Genomic DNA, 15,887 nt, shown 5'->3' on the forward strand with positions numbered 1-15,887 from the left:
ATCAGATTATTTTGAATAGCTGTGTCAGTCAGGACCATGCAAGCCGTGACCCTCCTCGTGCTCTTGCGTGAGGGCATTCCTTTGTAAATTCCCTCATAATTAGAATCTCAGTTGTAGCTCAGAACTTCTGAATCTGGAATGGAGGAGGCTAGATTCACACTGACAACATCTCAAAGAACCAGAGTTACTGTAGGCTAACCAACAGTTCTTTTGAATGTGTCACAGTAGATCCCATTGTAGGTGACTGGTAAGCAGTATCCCCTCAGGATGATAGGAATGAAGAATTTCAGCTACATAAGTCGACAGTGATCATAGTACTGTTTTCCCAAAAACTTGGTATCTGACTTAGCAACTAAGTCAAAGGCCTAGTGTTTGACACATTGGTGGGCTATTTCACAGTGCTGCCTTACAGAGCACTGACACTTGCATATTCCTGAAGCAAGCCCTTTAGTAGAGGGGGAGGTACACCAGTCAGCTGGTAATAATGAGATATTCTCATCACAAAAAATGAGTGTGCCTGACCTTTAGAACACCCAGCTATGGCTAAGAACAGATGGAGCCAATATCTGATAAAACCAAGTGCTGGATACAGCTAGTGTGTGTAAATTTCCTTTCTCCCAGTGCAGAAGGTAGCTTGTGGAAGACAACAGGCAGATTGACTGGTTTCAAGGAAAATTTGAAACCATTTTCAGAATGAATTTGTGAGAGGCCTGAGCACACTATGAAATGTTATATTGGGAGGGAGGTGAGTTCTGCCACAAGACCCTGAAGTCCACTCGCCCTCCTGTCTGAAGTGATAGCCAACAGGAAGAGCAACTTTACAGAAAGGTGGTTCAAGGAACATTCTGAGAAAGGTTCAAAGAGAAGCTCCATGAGCCTCAGGAGGACTAAATTGAAATTGCCAGCAGAAGTAAATTCTCTGACTGGTGGGTAAGCATGTAACAGACTTTTTAGAAACTCAGTACCATGGGGTGAGAGAAGACAGCACGACTGTACATGAGGATGGCAAGCTGAGATTGCTGCATGGTGACCTTAACAGAGCTCAACCAAAGACCAGCCTGTTTTAAGTGCAACAAGTAGTCAAGGTTCTTCAGTATCAAGGCCTGAACTGGGACCAGACTCTGTTGGGTCACCCATATTGAGAACCTCTTCAATTCAGATGAGTACACCCTTCTGATAGATGTTTTCCTGCTCTGAATCAGGATTTCCTGGACCTGAACGGAGCTGTCTCTATTTACAGTATTTAACCAGACATCAGCCATGCTGTCAGGTATAGTGACTGTCTGAATGGGGTATCTGACAACCAACGTGAGATCAGGTCCAGGAGCTGATTCAGAGGCTCAGTGGACACCTGTAGTGGGCTCATCAGCCAAAACTGTCTTGGCTAGTATAGAGCTATGAGAATTAGTGTGGCTTTGTCCCATTTGATAATGGTGATTCCCTGATCTCCAGGGTAATTATTGGAAAGGCATACAGCAGGCCTCCAGATCCACTGTAGTACAAAGGCATCCAGTAATGATCCTTGACTCAGGCCTCCTCTGGAGCAAATGTACTGACATTTGGAGTTATCCTTGGTAGCAATCAAGTCCATTATTGAGATTCCCAATGACCTCCTATACATGCATCAGTCCTACAACGGATCTGTGCAAGGGCCATTTGTGATTGGTCACTGAATGCGTGCTCAGGAAGTCCACTAGGTTGTTGCTGACTCCTGGGAGACAAAAGGTCATAGAGGTAACCTTCTAATAGATAGAACCAAGTACAGAATTTGATGGCCTCCACACAGAGGGTTGAACACCACCTTGTTTACATGTAAAAACAACTCAAACAGCTTAATGGGACGAAATCAGGGGGCCCAGATAATCTTAATCCAAGAATATGAAAGGAACTGGCACACGAAATTGCAAGCCCATTAGCAAGAATTTTTAATGAATATGCAAACTCAGGGGTTGTACCATATGACTGGAGAATTGCTAACATAGTTCCTATCTTTAAGAAAGGGGGAAACCGTGACCCGGGCAACTACAGGCCTGTCAGTTTGACACCTATAGTTTGCAAGGTCTTGGAAAAATTTTTTGAAGGAAAAAGTAGTCAAGGACATTGAGGTCAATGGTAATTGGGACAAAATACAACATGGTTTTACAAAAGGTAGATCATGCCTAACCAACCTGATCACCTTTTCAAAAAAGGAAACAAATTTTTTAGACAAAGGAAATACAGTGGATCTAATTTACCTCGATTTCAGTAAAGCATTTGATACGGTTCCACATGGGAATTATTAGCTAAATTGTAAAAGATGGGAATCAATATGAAAATTGAAAGGTGGATAAGGAACTGGTTAAAGGGGAGACTACAATGGATCGTACTGAAAGGTGAATTGTCAGGCTGGAGGGAGGTTACTAGTGGAGTTCCTCAGGGATTGGTTTTGGGACCAATCTTATTTAATCTTTTTATTACTGACCTTGGTACAAAAAGCGGGAATGTGCTAATAAAGTTTGTGGATGACATGAAGCTGGGAGGCATTGCCAATACAGAGAAGGATCGGGATATCATACAGGAAGTTCTGGATGACCTTGTAAACTGGAGTAATAGTAATAGGATGAAATTTAATAGTGAAAAGTGCAAGGTCATGCATTTAGGGATTAATAACGAAGTATTGTTATAAGCTGGGGAGGCATCAGTTGGAAGTAACAGAGGAGAAGGACCTCGGAGTATTGGTTGATCACAGGATGACTATGAGCCACCAATGTGATACGGCTGTGAAAAAAGCTAATGCGGTCTTGGGATGCATCAGGTGAGGTATTTCCAGTAGAGATAAGGAGGTGTTAGTACCGTTATACAAGGCACTGGTGAGACCTCATCTGGAATACTGTATGCAGTTCTGGTCTCCCATGTTTAAGAAGGATGAATTCAAACTGGAACAGGTTCAGAGAAGGGCTACTAGGATGACCCGAGGAATGGAAAACCTGTCTTATGAAAGGAGACTCAAAGAGCTTGGCTTGTTTAGCCTAACCAAAAGAAGGCTATGGGGAGATACAATTGCTCTCTATAAATATATCAGAGGAATAAATACCAGGGAGGCAGAGGAATTATTTAAGATCAACCAATGTGGACACAAGAACAAATGGATATAAACTGGCTATCAGGAAGTTTAGACTTGAAATTAGACGAAGGTTTCTAACCATCAGAGGAGTGAAGTTCTGGAACAGCCTTCCAATGGGAGTAGTGGGGGCAAAAAAGATATCTGGCTTCATGACTAAGCTTAATAAGTTTATGGAGGGGGATGGTATTATGGGATAGCCTAATTTTGGCAATTAATTCATCTTTGACTACTAGCGGTAAATATGCCCAATGGCTTGTGATGGGATGTTAGATGGGGTGGGATCTAAGTTACTACAGAGAATTCTTTCCTGGGTGTCTGCCTGTGAGTCTTGCCCACATGCTCAGGGTTTAGCTGATTGCCATATTTGGGGTCGGGAAGGAATTTTTTTCCAGGGCAGATTGGCAGAAGCCCTGGGGGGTTTTCGCCTTCCTCTGCAGCGTGGGGCACGGGTCACTTGCTCTAAGATTCTCTGCACCTTGAAGTCTTTAAACCATGATTTGAGGACTTCAGTGGCTCAGACACTGGTTTGATACAGGAGTGGGTGTGAGAGATTCTGTGGCCTGCGTTGTGCAGGAGGTCAGACTAGATGATCATAATGGTCCTTCTGACCTTAAAGTCTATGATTCTATGACATGCTGAGGCACTGAGACCTTCTTGTCTATGCAATGCCTCACTACAGAATAGATTGACCTAAATCCAGAGCTGAAGGAGCTGCAGGTGAAGTCTGGCAAACAACATTGTGTACACACGATGACGTTGTGGCCTAACACTGCAAGGCATATCCGTAGTATCATAGCCTGTTTTGATATTAATTGGATTATCAGCATTTGTGACAACTGGAACCTGTCCTAAGGCAAACAGGACTTTTCTGGTCTGGGGCTGATCAGAGTTCCTATGAATTTTATCATCCAAAATGTTGCCTGATGTTTTTGTAGTTCAATAGGAGGCCTAGGTGGGACAACAGAGAGAGCACAATTCAAGCTCATTGGTGTTTCCTGTTGCAATCCACCTCTGATCATCCAGTCAATCCTACCACCGCCAAGCATTTTTTTAAGCCCATCAGTGCCCTGAGGTGTCCAACCTTGTATTGGTAATGGTTTGCGCCAACCATGAATCTTAAGTACTTCTTGTAATTGGATGAATGCCTATATGGAAGTACACGTTTTGCAAGCTAAGAGTCTTGAGCCTGGAGAGATGGAATGATGGAGGCAAGTATCACCAACTTGAACCTAAGGTGGCATATATATTTGTTCATTCTCCTCAGGTCTCAGATAGGAAGAAAACACCTCTCTCTTCAGGATAATAAAATATTGGATGTAGAAGCCTTTTCCCCTGTACCCCTTAGGACCTCTTCTAAGGCTTCTAGATGAAGCAACAAAGCCACTCTTAAGACTAAATGAGAAGGATCCCTGAAGAGGGAACAGAAGGGGAGTGGATGGGAGCAAACTATACAAATGAATTAAACAGCCATGGCCAGTGCTTATAGAGGACCAAGTCAAATGTAATAGGACAAAGAAGCTCCCGAAAACTGGTTCCTGGTCGATTCCGATGTGGCTCCCATCAAATCTGCTGTCTGGATGTTGGGGTTGGCTGGTTGACAGAGAAGGCAGACGACAGATGTCTTCTTGAACATTATGATCATTTCTGTGATGTGTACTCCCGATGTCTTCCCTGAGATATAGGTGTGGCTGCTGGAGCTGTCTACAGGTCTTCCTATAGGAGAATAATATCCCCAGTGATCTCATGGTATCCCTTGAGTCCTTTAAGGAATGCAATGCTTCATAAGTTTTTACTGAAGAGCTCTATCCCCTTGAGATCCTAGACCTCCCTTGGTATTCTGGTTACATAGTTACAGCTGTGGCCATTTACCTCTTGGCTGTGTTGGAGGCATCCACGGCTGCCTGTAAGACTGTTCTGGCAACAATTTGGCCTTTATTCCTCCATAGAGTACTGTGGTACTTTCACCAGGAAGGGAGTCACCTCTAGTCCATGTACAGAAATTACAACTGGTAGTTTGCCACATGGAGTTACAATGTGGCGGACAAGTAGGCTTTGCATCTAGACAGGTCTAGCTTTTGGGGGGTCCTAGACCTTAGATGTCCCCTTTCATTGATTTCAGAGTTTCCTGCACTGTTGCCACCATCCACGATCCTGGGTTTGAGTGGGAGCAGAAGTGCTCAAAGATTTTGGTGGCACCTGATAGTACTTCTGCACCCATTTAGATGTGGGCTGAATGGTAGGTGGGGCTTTCCAGAGCCACTTGATTAGCTCTAAAGTATGCCCTCATTTATGGGGACAAGCAATTCTGGCCCAGGCTGATGTGATCAAAATGTCAATTTATGTAATTTTTCTTATGACCTTGATTTCAACATCTAAAGTCTCAGCAATGAAATGCTTTAAAGTCATCAATCTTTGGAGTAGAAATGCTATGATTGCCTCATCAGGTGAGGATGACAACTTTAAGTGGAAACTGGAGGTGCTGTTCTTCCATGGCTCCCAGCCCCTGGGACCTAACCAACATTGGTAGCCCGGGCAGCGATGCTTCCAAGGAGCCTGATCTCCTCTTCCTGGATCTACAGGAAGGGATTCTGTTGTGGGACACCTGAGATGATGGTCCCCAGTAAGGCCAGGGTGGCACGGTATATAGGTACTTGCTCAGTTGCGGCCAACTGGTTAAATGCCACTTTTGTGTGTTGTGATAGCACCCTGCAGGAGGGATCTCTAGTACAGGCTCTAGGATTGTGCTCAGAAGAGAGAGAGGTATCCCTACTCAACACTAGGGAGAAGGCATAATGTGATGACAGTGAAGAAGAACAGTACTCTCTGAATAGCAATGCCCTGTGCTGGTGTCTTGGCCCTGGCTCTGGGTGTTATGCAGCACCAAAGATGTCCTCTTAACCGTTCCATGAAGGCATACATCAGTCCCATAATCGACACAGTGGTGTCTTCATTGGTGCTGGCTTACCTGGTACCACCTCCTCCTTTAACAGAGAACTCATATGCCCTGTCTTTGGTGCAGTGATGTCTCTTTTCCCTCCAGGATGGTGCCCCTTCTGTTTGGAGCCAATGCCATATCTGCTGTCCACCTGACCTACCTTTCAGTCTTGCCCTTGTATTGGGGTGCCAGTTCACATGAGGATGTCAGCATTGGAGGCATAGGTGCTGAGTCTGTCAGTACCAGCATCTGTAGCAACATCCAATGCCAGAGACTGAGCACCAACGTGAACAGTGTCAATGTGGCCTCTTTCAATTGTGTTTTCTTCCCTGCCTCTCTTTCCCTGCTGGACTTTAGGGTGTGCTGTCTGCTTGGAGGGGCTTTCACTGAGAACTATCATTTTGGTTCTTTGGAGGTGGATGCCAGGTGTGAGGTGACACATCCATTGTGTAAGTGTAACATCAGCCATGTATACCTCGACTTGAGAGTTCTCACGGAGGACTTACACACTGAACATGTATCAGAGAAGTGGCTTTCCCCTAGACAGAGAATTTGCTGTGCCCATGGACCACAGGAATGAGCCTGTTGCTGGTGAGGCAGGGCTTAAATCCTAAGGGTTTCAAGTCTGCCACGGCAGTTGGCACAAGGCTCCTCATGCCTCTGTACAGGGGGCATATCTTCACCTTTTAAGGGGAATGTGCAAGATAAAGAATTAACAAAGACCAAGGATGAAGACATTCTCTTCACAGAGCTAGTCAAGAGGATGAATTCAATGCTCAGAGAAGTACAGTGGGTTGGACATTTGACAGGGTTCCATCTTTATGACACAAGCGGCAAGAGGGAACTGAGGGAGAGTCACGTCCACTCTGCTCTTTATGCCCTCACATGGAAGCACAAAAACAGCAAAGGGCACATGCACAGCCCTGATGTACACTGCAATTCAAAAAGAAAAATCTGATCTTACATGCATGGGATGCATGCACCCCTACAATAGGATCCAAACTGACATACTCAAACAATCCTCCAGAGGCTTGGGATGGACTAGATCTGTGGGCCCCCCAAACTACGGGATGCACTCCCCCCGGGGGGGAGGGGGAGGGGCACCTAGGAATGTTCAGGGGGCTCAGCGGGTCCAAGCCAGCCCCCGCAGGGAGGGAGCACCACCCAGCACCATTCTGCCCCCAGCCAGGGCCATGGCTTCTGGCCCCGCCCCAACCACAGCTCCATTTCTGGCCTTGGCCCATAGCTCGGCTGCAGTTCCACACCTGGCCGCAGCTCCAGCCCCGCCCCCAGCCCCGACCACAACTCTGCTCCCAGACCCTGGCTCCCCCCGGGTGTGGGGGGTGAGGTAAAAAGTTTGGGGAAGAAGCTATGAAATCTCTAACATCTGTAGATGACAAAGATTGGTAGATGGCAAATGATGAAGACAGGTCACAGAGGAAAAAATCTGATATTTTAGTATGAATAAGTGTGAGGTTGTACAACTGAGAACAACACACTGGACTAGATGGTTATTTAATCTCAAATATCAAGTATTAAACTGCTCCTCCAAGATTCTACTTGAGTATGTAACCAGCACAATCTACATCTAAATACCAAAAATTCTTTTACCGTCACTCACAATAAGACAGTATTGTCTTATCTATTAATTCTCTCATGGAAGAGCTAACTGCTAATACAGCAAACAGCTACTAAGCAGCTCTGCCCATTTCAGCTCAGAAGCAAAAATTTTTTTTCTTAGCACAACATACTGACCCTCTAAAGAGCCTGCTTGACCCTCTGACCCCTCCCCCTCCTCAGAACAGCTTCAAAACTGGAAAAAAAGATAAAAGACGGACACACCACCTGGATTAGCTGAAGTATGTTAAATGGTATTCTCACTGATGGACAAGACATAAGCTTTACTATTCTCTTACAAGTAGCCAGCTACCAATACAGATGATTACTAGGAAGTAGTATTTACAATCTTTTAAATCAGCGATTTGGAAGAAAATATGAAATCTCTGCTAACATCTGTAGATGACAAAGATTGGTAGATGACAAATGATGAAGACAGGTCACTGAGAGGCAAAAAATCAGACACTTTAATATGGGTAAGCGTGAGCTTGTACATCTAAGAACAAAACGATGTCGGACACACAGGGCTGGGATCTAGTCTGGAGAACAGCGACTCTGAAAAGGACTTGTGGGATATGGAACAGGAAACCCAGTAGTATGCTATGACAAAAAGAGCTAGTAAAAAGAACAGGAGTACTTGTGGCACCTTAGAGACTAACAAATTTATTTGAGCATAAGCTTTCGTGGGCTACAGCCTACTTCATCGGATGCATGTAGTGGAAAATACAGTAGGAAGATAGACAGATCCACACACACACACACACACACACACACACACACACACACACAACATGAAACAATGGGTGTTACTATACACAATATAAGGAGAGTGATCAGTTAAGATGAGCTTTTATCAGCAGGGGAGAAAAAAAAACCTGTTTGTAGTGGTAATGAAAATGGCCCATTTACAGCAATTGACAAGGAAATATGAGGAACGGGGGAAGGGGGGGGGGGAGAATAAGCATGGGGAAATAGTTTTACTTTGTGTAATGGCCAGTCTTTGTTCAAGCCTAATTTAATGATGTCCAATTTGCAAATTAATTCCAATTCAGCAGTCTCTCGTTGGAGACTGTTTAAGTTTTTTTGTTGTAATATTGAGACTTTTAGGTCTGTAATCAAGTGGCCCGGGAGATTGAAGTGTTCTCCAACTGGTTTTTGAATGTTATAATTCTTGACGTCTGATTTGCGTCCATTTATTCTTTTACGCAGAGACTGTCCAGTTTGGCAAATGTACATGGCAGAGGGGCATTGCTGGCACATGACGGCATATATCACATTGGTAGATGTGCAGGTGAACGAGCTTCTGATATTGTGGCTGATGTGATTAGGTCCTATGATGGTATCCCCTGAACAGATAGGTGGACAGAGTTGGCAACGGGCTTTGTTGCAAGAATAGGTTCCTGGGTTAGTGTTTTTGTTGTGTGGTTGCTGGTGAGTATTTGCTTCAGATTTGGGGGCTGTCTGTAAGCAAGGACTGGCCTGTCTCCCAAGATCTGAGAGTGATGGAACAGATTGACAGAGCCTGACGAGTACCCAGAAGTCACCTACTACAGGACAGGCCCAACAAAGAAAGTAACAGAACGCCACTAGCCATCACCTTCAGCCCCAACTAAAACCTCTCCAGCGCATCATCAAGGATCTACAACCTATCCTGAAGGACGATCCATCGCTCTCACAGACCCTGCCAATTTGAGCTGTGGGGAAATTCCTTCCTGTCCCAAATATGGCAATTAGTTAGACCCTCAGCATGTGGGCAAGACCCACCAGCCAGACACCCTCGCCCTAAAGCTTATGCTTTCACTACTCTGGAGAAAGAATGGGGTTTTGGTGCTGTCCTGATATTTGAGATAGCTGCAGCGTGTGATTGTTATATTCTGTATGAACTGCTTTGGGGAGATGAAGGAACAAAAATGAGATCACAAGACTCATGGGGGGGGAATAGCTCAGTGGTTTGAGTATTGGCCTGCTAAACCCAGGATTGTGAGTTCAATCTTTGAGGGGTACATTCAGGGATATGGGGCAAAAATCTGTCTGGGGATTGGTCCTGCTCTGAACAGGGGTTGGACTAGATTACCTCCTGAGGCCCCTTCCAACCCTGATATTCTATGATTCTATGACTACTCAAGGAAGCAGATTTTTTGGAACACAAACCCTTGCGTGGATAATTACCTAAATGTGCACCCTCAGCCCAAAGAATTCCATCTCAATCTTGGTGGAAAGGAGTATTTGTTAAGTGTTTTCCTAATGATCTTCTGGACTACACAAGAGTGAGATGACTGCACTGACTACAGCTCTTGCTACAAAAAAAGAATAATGATGGCACCACCACTCTCTTAAGAGGCAGGGTGCACTGAACAAAGAAAGCTGAATATTCCTGCTTCTGAGCTGAAGTAGGTCTAGCTACCTAGCTGCCCATCTGGATTGGCAATGGTCACATTCACAAGTTCACCAGTCCCAATGCATACTGTCACAGGGCACTCAATCATACCAGTGCCTTATCAGTTGTAATGACTGGCTAAATAAGTTTGTTTCATTAGCTAAATTCTCTCTTTGAGCAGCAAGTTCATACCCTGGCTTCCAGAAGCGTGACATCCATCCCAAAACTCTGCAACTGGCGAGCTGCAGCCAAGCCAGAGACTCCAGAACCTATAATGATCACCTTGCCAGTCTTCTTAGCTAGAGAAATGAAAGCATAAGTTACAGGATAGACGTGTGTATTGGTGCAAGCCTAGGAGTCCAAGCTCAGTTTTAATCCTGAAATTAGTAAGGATGGAAGTCTATTTTAAAACAGTCTAACAGTAAAGTCATAGTAAAATGTAGCTGTGATTGCTTCATCACAGCTAGTTGTTAGCAGGAAAATTTTGTATAATTCTGAATTAAATATAATCAGCACTTAGTAGCCAGCAGAAGTTAATGATGAAAAGAAAATGCAGGTAAAGCACAATCTAGGTAGAAAGTTAACAGCAACAGTCACCTGAATAGAGACCCTAGATTGCACGTTCACACAAGGGCCAGCAGGATACCTGTAACCAGGAGGGATCTCCCTATCAGACATTTCCACTCTGGGGAAAGAGGCAGTTCCAGGAGGAGTGGGCAGCTGAGCAAAGAAATCAACTCATTTGTCATTCTGAAGGAAAGTGTTTTGGTTCCTTCTCTCTTTCATGGAGGAATTGGAAGCACTGGGCAGGGCTGGGTCAGATGTTTGTTTGAAAGTGCAATCTGCAATCTAAACACATTGATCTGCATCAGGACAAGATGCAGACTTACAGGGACACTGAGGTGGTTTCGGTTTAAAAGGAAAAGTTATTTTTAAATATGAGATCTTCAAAGAAGCCACAACAGTCTTCCTCTTTGGCTTGTGCTCCCAAGCAAAACTCACATTGCACTATGATTTGTGCACCTCTGAGGTAGTGTGTCAGTGGAGGTGAATTAGCACAACATCCCTCCCTTGGACAGGTCAATCATGTATCACCTGTCAGCTACAACACTCTCAGCTTCCTCGAACCTGCCAAGCAGTCCCTGAATTATGCAGGAAGTGGGATCCCCAAAAGCAAGGCAATCAGCAAAATATTTTGTTGAAGTATAAAAACAACAATGCAGCGTAGAGAAAACAGAAGAGAAAAACACTTAGCGCAAGATCCTCAAACTGAGGAGAAACCGTGAGTAATTTGAGAGGTGACACATAAGGGCTTGTCTACATATAAAATTGTATTGCTTTAACTATACTGGTATAGATAGAACCTCCCCCCACCCAATGAGGTGGTCTTTAAAGGATTCTATTAAAAAAAATAGAAAAGCTATACACAACTTCATAGAACTAAAGAAAATGTATTGTTCTTACACAATAAAATTAGAATTTATTTCTCAGTCACTTCACTGGGACTAAGACCATGACAAGTTTGGAAGTTTTAAATTCCAAGCGTTACATACAAACAAGAAAATCTGAACTATTCATCGCGAAACATTTTTTACTCCAAAGAACCTCAAATACAGGACAGGCAGCACTTGTATTGTAGTGATGAATGACAGAAATATCTATAAATATAACATCTTCAAACTTTTCAGATAATTCAGCTTTGGGCTGAGAAAAAAAATGCAAAATTTTAGCCCAAAAGGAGAATTTTGGAAGCCAAATCAAGAATGCCAAACAGCATGCCCTTCTCAAGCCTTTACTAGTATTCCAGTATCACGATGCTAAAAATAAGGTACATTTTGGGCCCACAGATCACAGAAAAGAATAATTATTTAATTTGAAATCATTGGTAAACCTACTTGGTAGAGGCTTTACCCTTTTGTAGATACCGAAGTTGATTAGGCCATGACGCTCTAGATAGCTATGCACTCTGTGAACTAGCACAGTGTCACCTACAGAATAAGAAAGATTAAATAATTATGTATTTTAATTACTCTTTATAGTAAAGCAATCTATAGTGACATTTACTGGATGGCCTAATGGATTTACATAGGATGAAGAAATATTTAGACTGATGCCTACCTTTAATATAACTAATCACACCCACACCACCCATGTGCATCACCGTAAGAAACCATTTACTGCACAAATTTCACTCCCCACTTTGATTCTCTAGATGAAGAGTGATATAGCTGCTTTGCATGGCCCTGCAGGACCCACAGCACTAGGAACCAAAGGGATCATCTAACTCTTCCTTGATTATCCAGTGTGCAGTGCAGCTGCCTACCGGCATTGGGGAAGCACCTTTGCCTTGCTGCCATTCAGCACTTGAGCACTCCAGACAGTGTGAAATGTATTTTTAAAAGACTAAATACATTTTTTGTATTTGCAGATGTTTGATTGGGGAACTGGGTCCAGTCATGGTGTTACAGGCAGATGGTGTTACAGGTCTCTCTTCCTTTTCACGTATTTTTGCTAAGTTACGTGACTCCAATTCAAGTTAATTCTTTTCTGAGGTTCTATCATTCACAGTTCCCTTCTACTCCAGACAAACCAAGAGAGCTACCAGCACTGTCTGACTCTCACTAAACTCTTCATGTAAACATGTTCAGTAGGGGAAAAGCCTGCTCCTGCCTCTCCACGCTGTCTGTATACTGCTTAAAGACAGTGCTCACCTCCTTACTTTTTTTTTTAATTTCAGGTGCCGTGACTGTGATGGGTAGGGAAGGATGGGTGCCTTGGGATGTTTGTCCCTTCTTTTTATAGTGTCAGTCCCCTCTTGAAACATATTTCCAGCTGAGATTCAGGAGACAGATGTAAGGATGTTCCCTGCTGGTTGTTCTCCCCTGTCTGAACTTCCATATTCCATACAGTATCACAGGGGAGACAAAGGGAGACACTTTATGATATTATGGATACCAATATTGTAAAATTGCAATGAGTCGTGCCAGATATGCCATGTAGGGTATCTGCAAAAATGTTACAATTTGCCTAGTGTGATATTTTTTATATGTTTTTATCACCTTTGTATTATAAGTTATAGATAAGTAGGGTATATAGCTGTATTCCAAACTTGTGCGGTGCATCTGGGTGACACCCTCAGACAGATTGGCATCAGCACTGCCTAGCCTGCTTGATGGTCTATCAAGAGACATCAGCTGTACAATAAACCCATTGAAAAACCAGGGACTACACCTGATGAGTCAGCAAGCCATGTAGAGGCATGCCTAAGGACAAAGAATTCTAAGGCTTTTCCATGTGCTGTGAAGTTTGTGTTTGAGACACAGGAAGTACAAGCCTCATGGCAAAAGAATATAAAAGGCAATTACATCATCTCCATTTTGTTTCCAATCCTGCTTCTTATCTATGGAGTAACTTTTCTACAAACAGCAACAGAGGGTCCTGTGGCACCTTTAAGACTAACAGAAGTATTGGGAGCATAAGCTTTCGTGGGTAAGAACCTCACTTCCACGAAAGCTTATGCTCCCAATACTTCTGTTAGTCTTAAAGGTGCCACAGGACCCTCTGTTGCTTTTTACAGATTCAGACTAACACAGCTACCCCTCTGATACTTTTCTACTAATGAAGCTCTGAAAAAAGGACCGAATGACCCATCCAAGCTGTGGATTGTTCCAGTGGGACTTTTAAACCAGCAAACTCACCAATACTGCTAAGAACCTGATGTATGGACTTTGATAGTCTCCATGTGTATTTGATTGCTTTATCATTCAACAACTCTTCTTGTTCTTTCTTTATAATAAACCTTTAGTTTTAAACACTAAAGGATTGGCTGACAGCGTGGTATTTTCGGGTAAGATCCAACATGGCAATGTGGCTGGTCAGTACTGATTAGTGAGCAGAGTTTTAAAATAACTTCTCTCTGTACTGGAGCTAGGTGCTGATTGGGAGCCAGAGAACTGGAATGCAGTACGGGGCTGTGTGATTCCTTTATTCATAGAATCATAGAACTGGAAGGGACCTCGAGAGGTCATCTAATCCAGTCCCCTGCACTCAAGGCAGGACTAAGTATTATCTAGACCACCAACTGGAGTGAAGGGTGGACCAACCATGATATGATCGTCACTTTATCATCCTCTGTTCCTAGAAGTACAGAGACTCAATAAATTGTTCTGACTCCCAATTCTTTCAAGAGGCAATCACTGTTTGAATCCAATTGCTCTTCAACCTCTTCACATGCTGAGTAAGTGTTCTGGGAATGTGCGTGTTTTGAGGTAGCTGGTGCCACAAATGGAGATGGTAGGGGCTCAAAAATCTGGATCAGTACATATCATACTTATGATACTGTGAGCTCCAAACAGGCTCAGTGTCAGGAGTAAGTTGATGCTATGATACATGTAGTGTCACATTAATGGTTGATAACACATTCAAGGTAGAAAGGTATGTGCTACTGTTATTACCACTAGTGCAACCCTTGACATTTTCCACCGCAGCTGCAGTGAGATAGATGTCACTGTGGGATTTGTGTCTAAACTTAACTTTTCTGAAGTCAAGGCCTGCTCTCTCAGATCTGGAGCAGGGAAGTTCATGAGTTAATTCAAAACTACATTATGCAGCTTGTTGTGTTTACAGAGCGAAGAAACTGTCTTCAGACTACAGCAAACTACAGCTGCAGAAGTGAACTGTTCTAGTCAAAGGTGGACAAGGAGGCAGCAGTAGAAACAGTTGCTAGTAAAATGTCTTAGAGATTCAGAACTTTGGTCTTGGAACATTCTGGCCAAGCCCCAGAGGAGAAGTAGAAATCCAAGTGGGGGATTTCTTACTCTGAGAATTTTCCAATGACCGCATATATTCCACAAACATCTTCCCACTATAGAGGAAGATTACATTTCTTACTTTAGGAATCAAATTCATGCAGTGTGGATATATTCATGTTTAAGATTCACTTCGGCACAACTGGCAAACCACTGAAAACAGCAAACTCTGTAAAATACGAGATTCTCTCTAAATTAATTTTTGCTTCTCTTTCATAAGATTAATTTATCTCTAGACTGAAGTTATTCTGTGAGGAACTGTAACTTGACAAAATTAACTTTTGTTTGGAAACATTCAGAAAGTAATTTTAGAAGTGCTCCCACATCTGATTTAAACAGCTGTCCAATAAACATTCTTCCCAATTTTATATTTCAAACACCCAATGGACTCCACTTTCCTAGTCAAACATTATGGTTCTAAGAACTGAAGAAATAATTGTTTGGGACTTGGTTGAGGGTCATCTTGATCTGAAACAGCTTTCTCAGCACAGACTGACAAACAGCAGCAATGAGGTTTCACTGAAAAATTGTCAACTTACTGTTATAAGGTGCTTCTAGTTGTTGAAGAGTTGCCTCGAATGTCAGCTGAATCTTTGGGTTGTCCAACCAAAGTTGCAACTGTATTTAAACAAAAACGGTATGTATGTATGTATGTACGGAGAGACAAACGCACACACACACACAGAAAAAATCTTTAATGTTGCAATGAAGTTTCAACTCATAAGAACTCAAAAGAAGAATTTAAGTTTTTGTACTGCTGTCACATAGCCAAGTAGTAAATAATGCGGATTTATCTATTATACCTTTCTGATATTCTTAAAGTATGATTGAATGCAATGCTTTATTTCCCCATACCATCTCAAATAAGACAAAATACATATAACCATTGATCTCCCCATCCTATTTACAAGAAAGCCTATGAAAAACACATTAAGGTTGCAAAATGGAAGAGCCACAACACTTTCCATAATAAATGATTACATACACACAAGCATACCAAATTAAGGTTGCATAGGTATTTCCCAACTTTTGAGTTCTTGACTTTGC

At 43.0% G+C, this 15,887-nt stretch overlaps 1 protein-coding gene across 1 annotated transcript in view; it reads right to left on the reverse strand.

The window, feature by feature from the left end:
- The window catches only part of KDM1A (lysine demethylase 1A), a 113,588-nt gene extending 98,133 nt beyond the window's left edge, over positions 1-15,455 (reverse strand). The window contains exons 1-3 of the mRNA XM_034754260.1: positions 15,380-15,455; positions 11,928-12,020; positions 10,225-10,331 (exon numbers count right to left, since the gene is read on the reverse strand). Of these exons, the coding sequence (XP_034610151.1) occupies positions 10,225-10,251 (27 nt within the window). The 5' untranslated portion in view covers positions 10,252-10,331; positions 11,928-12,020; positions 15,380-15,455. The remainder of the gene's footprint in view (positions 1-10,224; positions 10,332-11,927; positions 12,021-15,379) is intronic.
- Between the last annotated feature and the right edge of the window lie 432 nt (positions 15,456-15,887).

The sequence above is a fragment of the Trachemys scripta genome, chromosome 20, assembly GCF_013100865.1.
Source record: "Trachemys scripta elegans isolate TJP31775 chromosome 20, CAS_Tse_1.0, whole genome shotgun sequence".
In the NCBI taxonomy this organism is placed as follows: Eukaryota; Metazoa; Chordata; order Testudines; family Emydidae; genus Trachemys; species Trachemys scripta.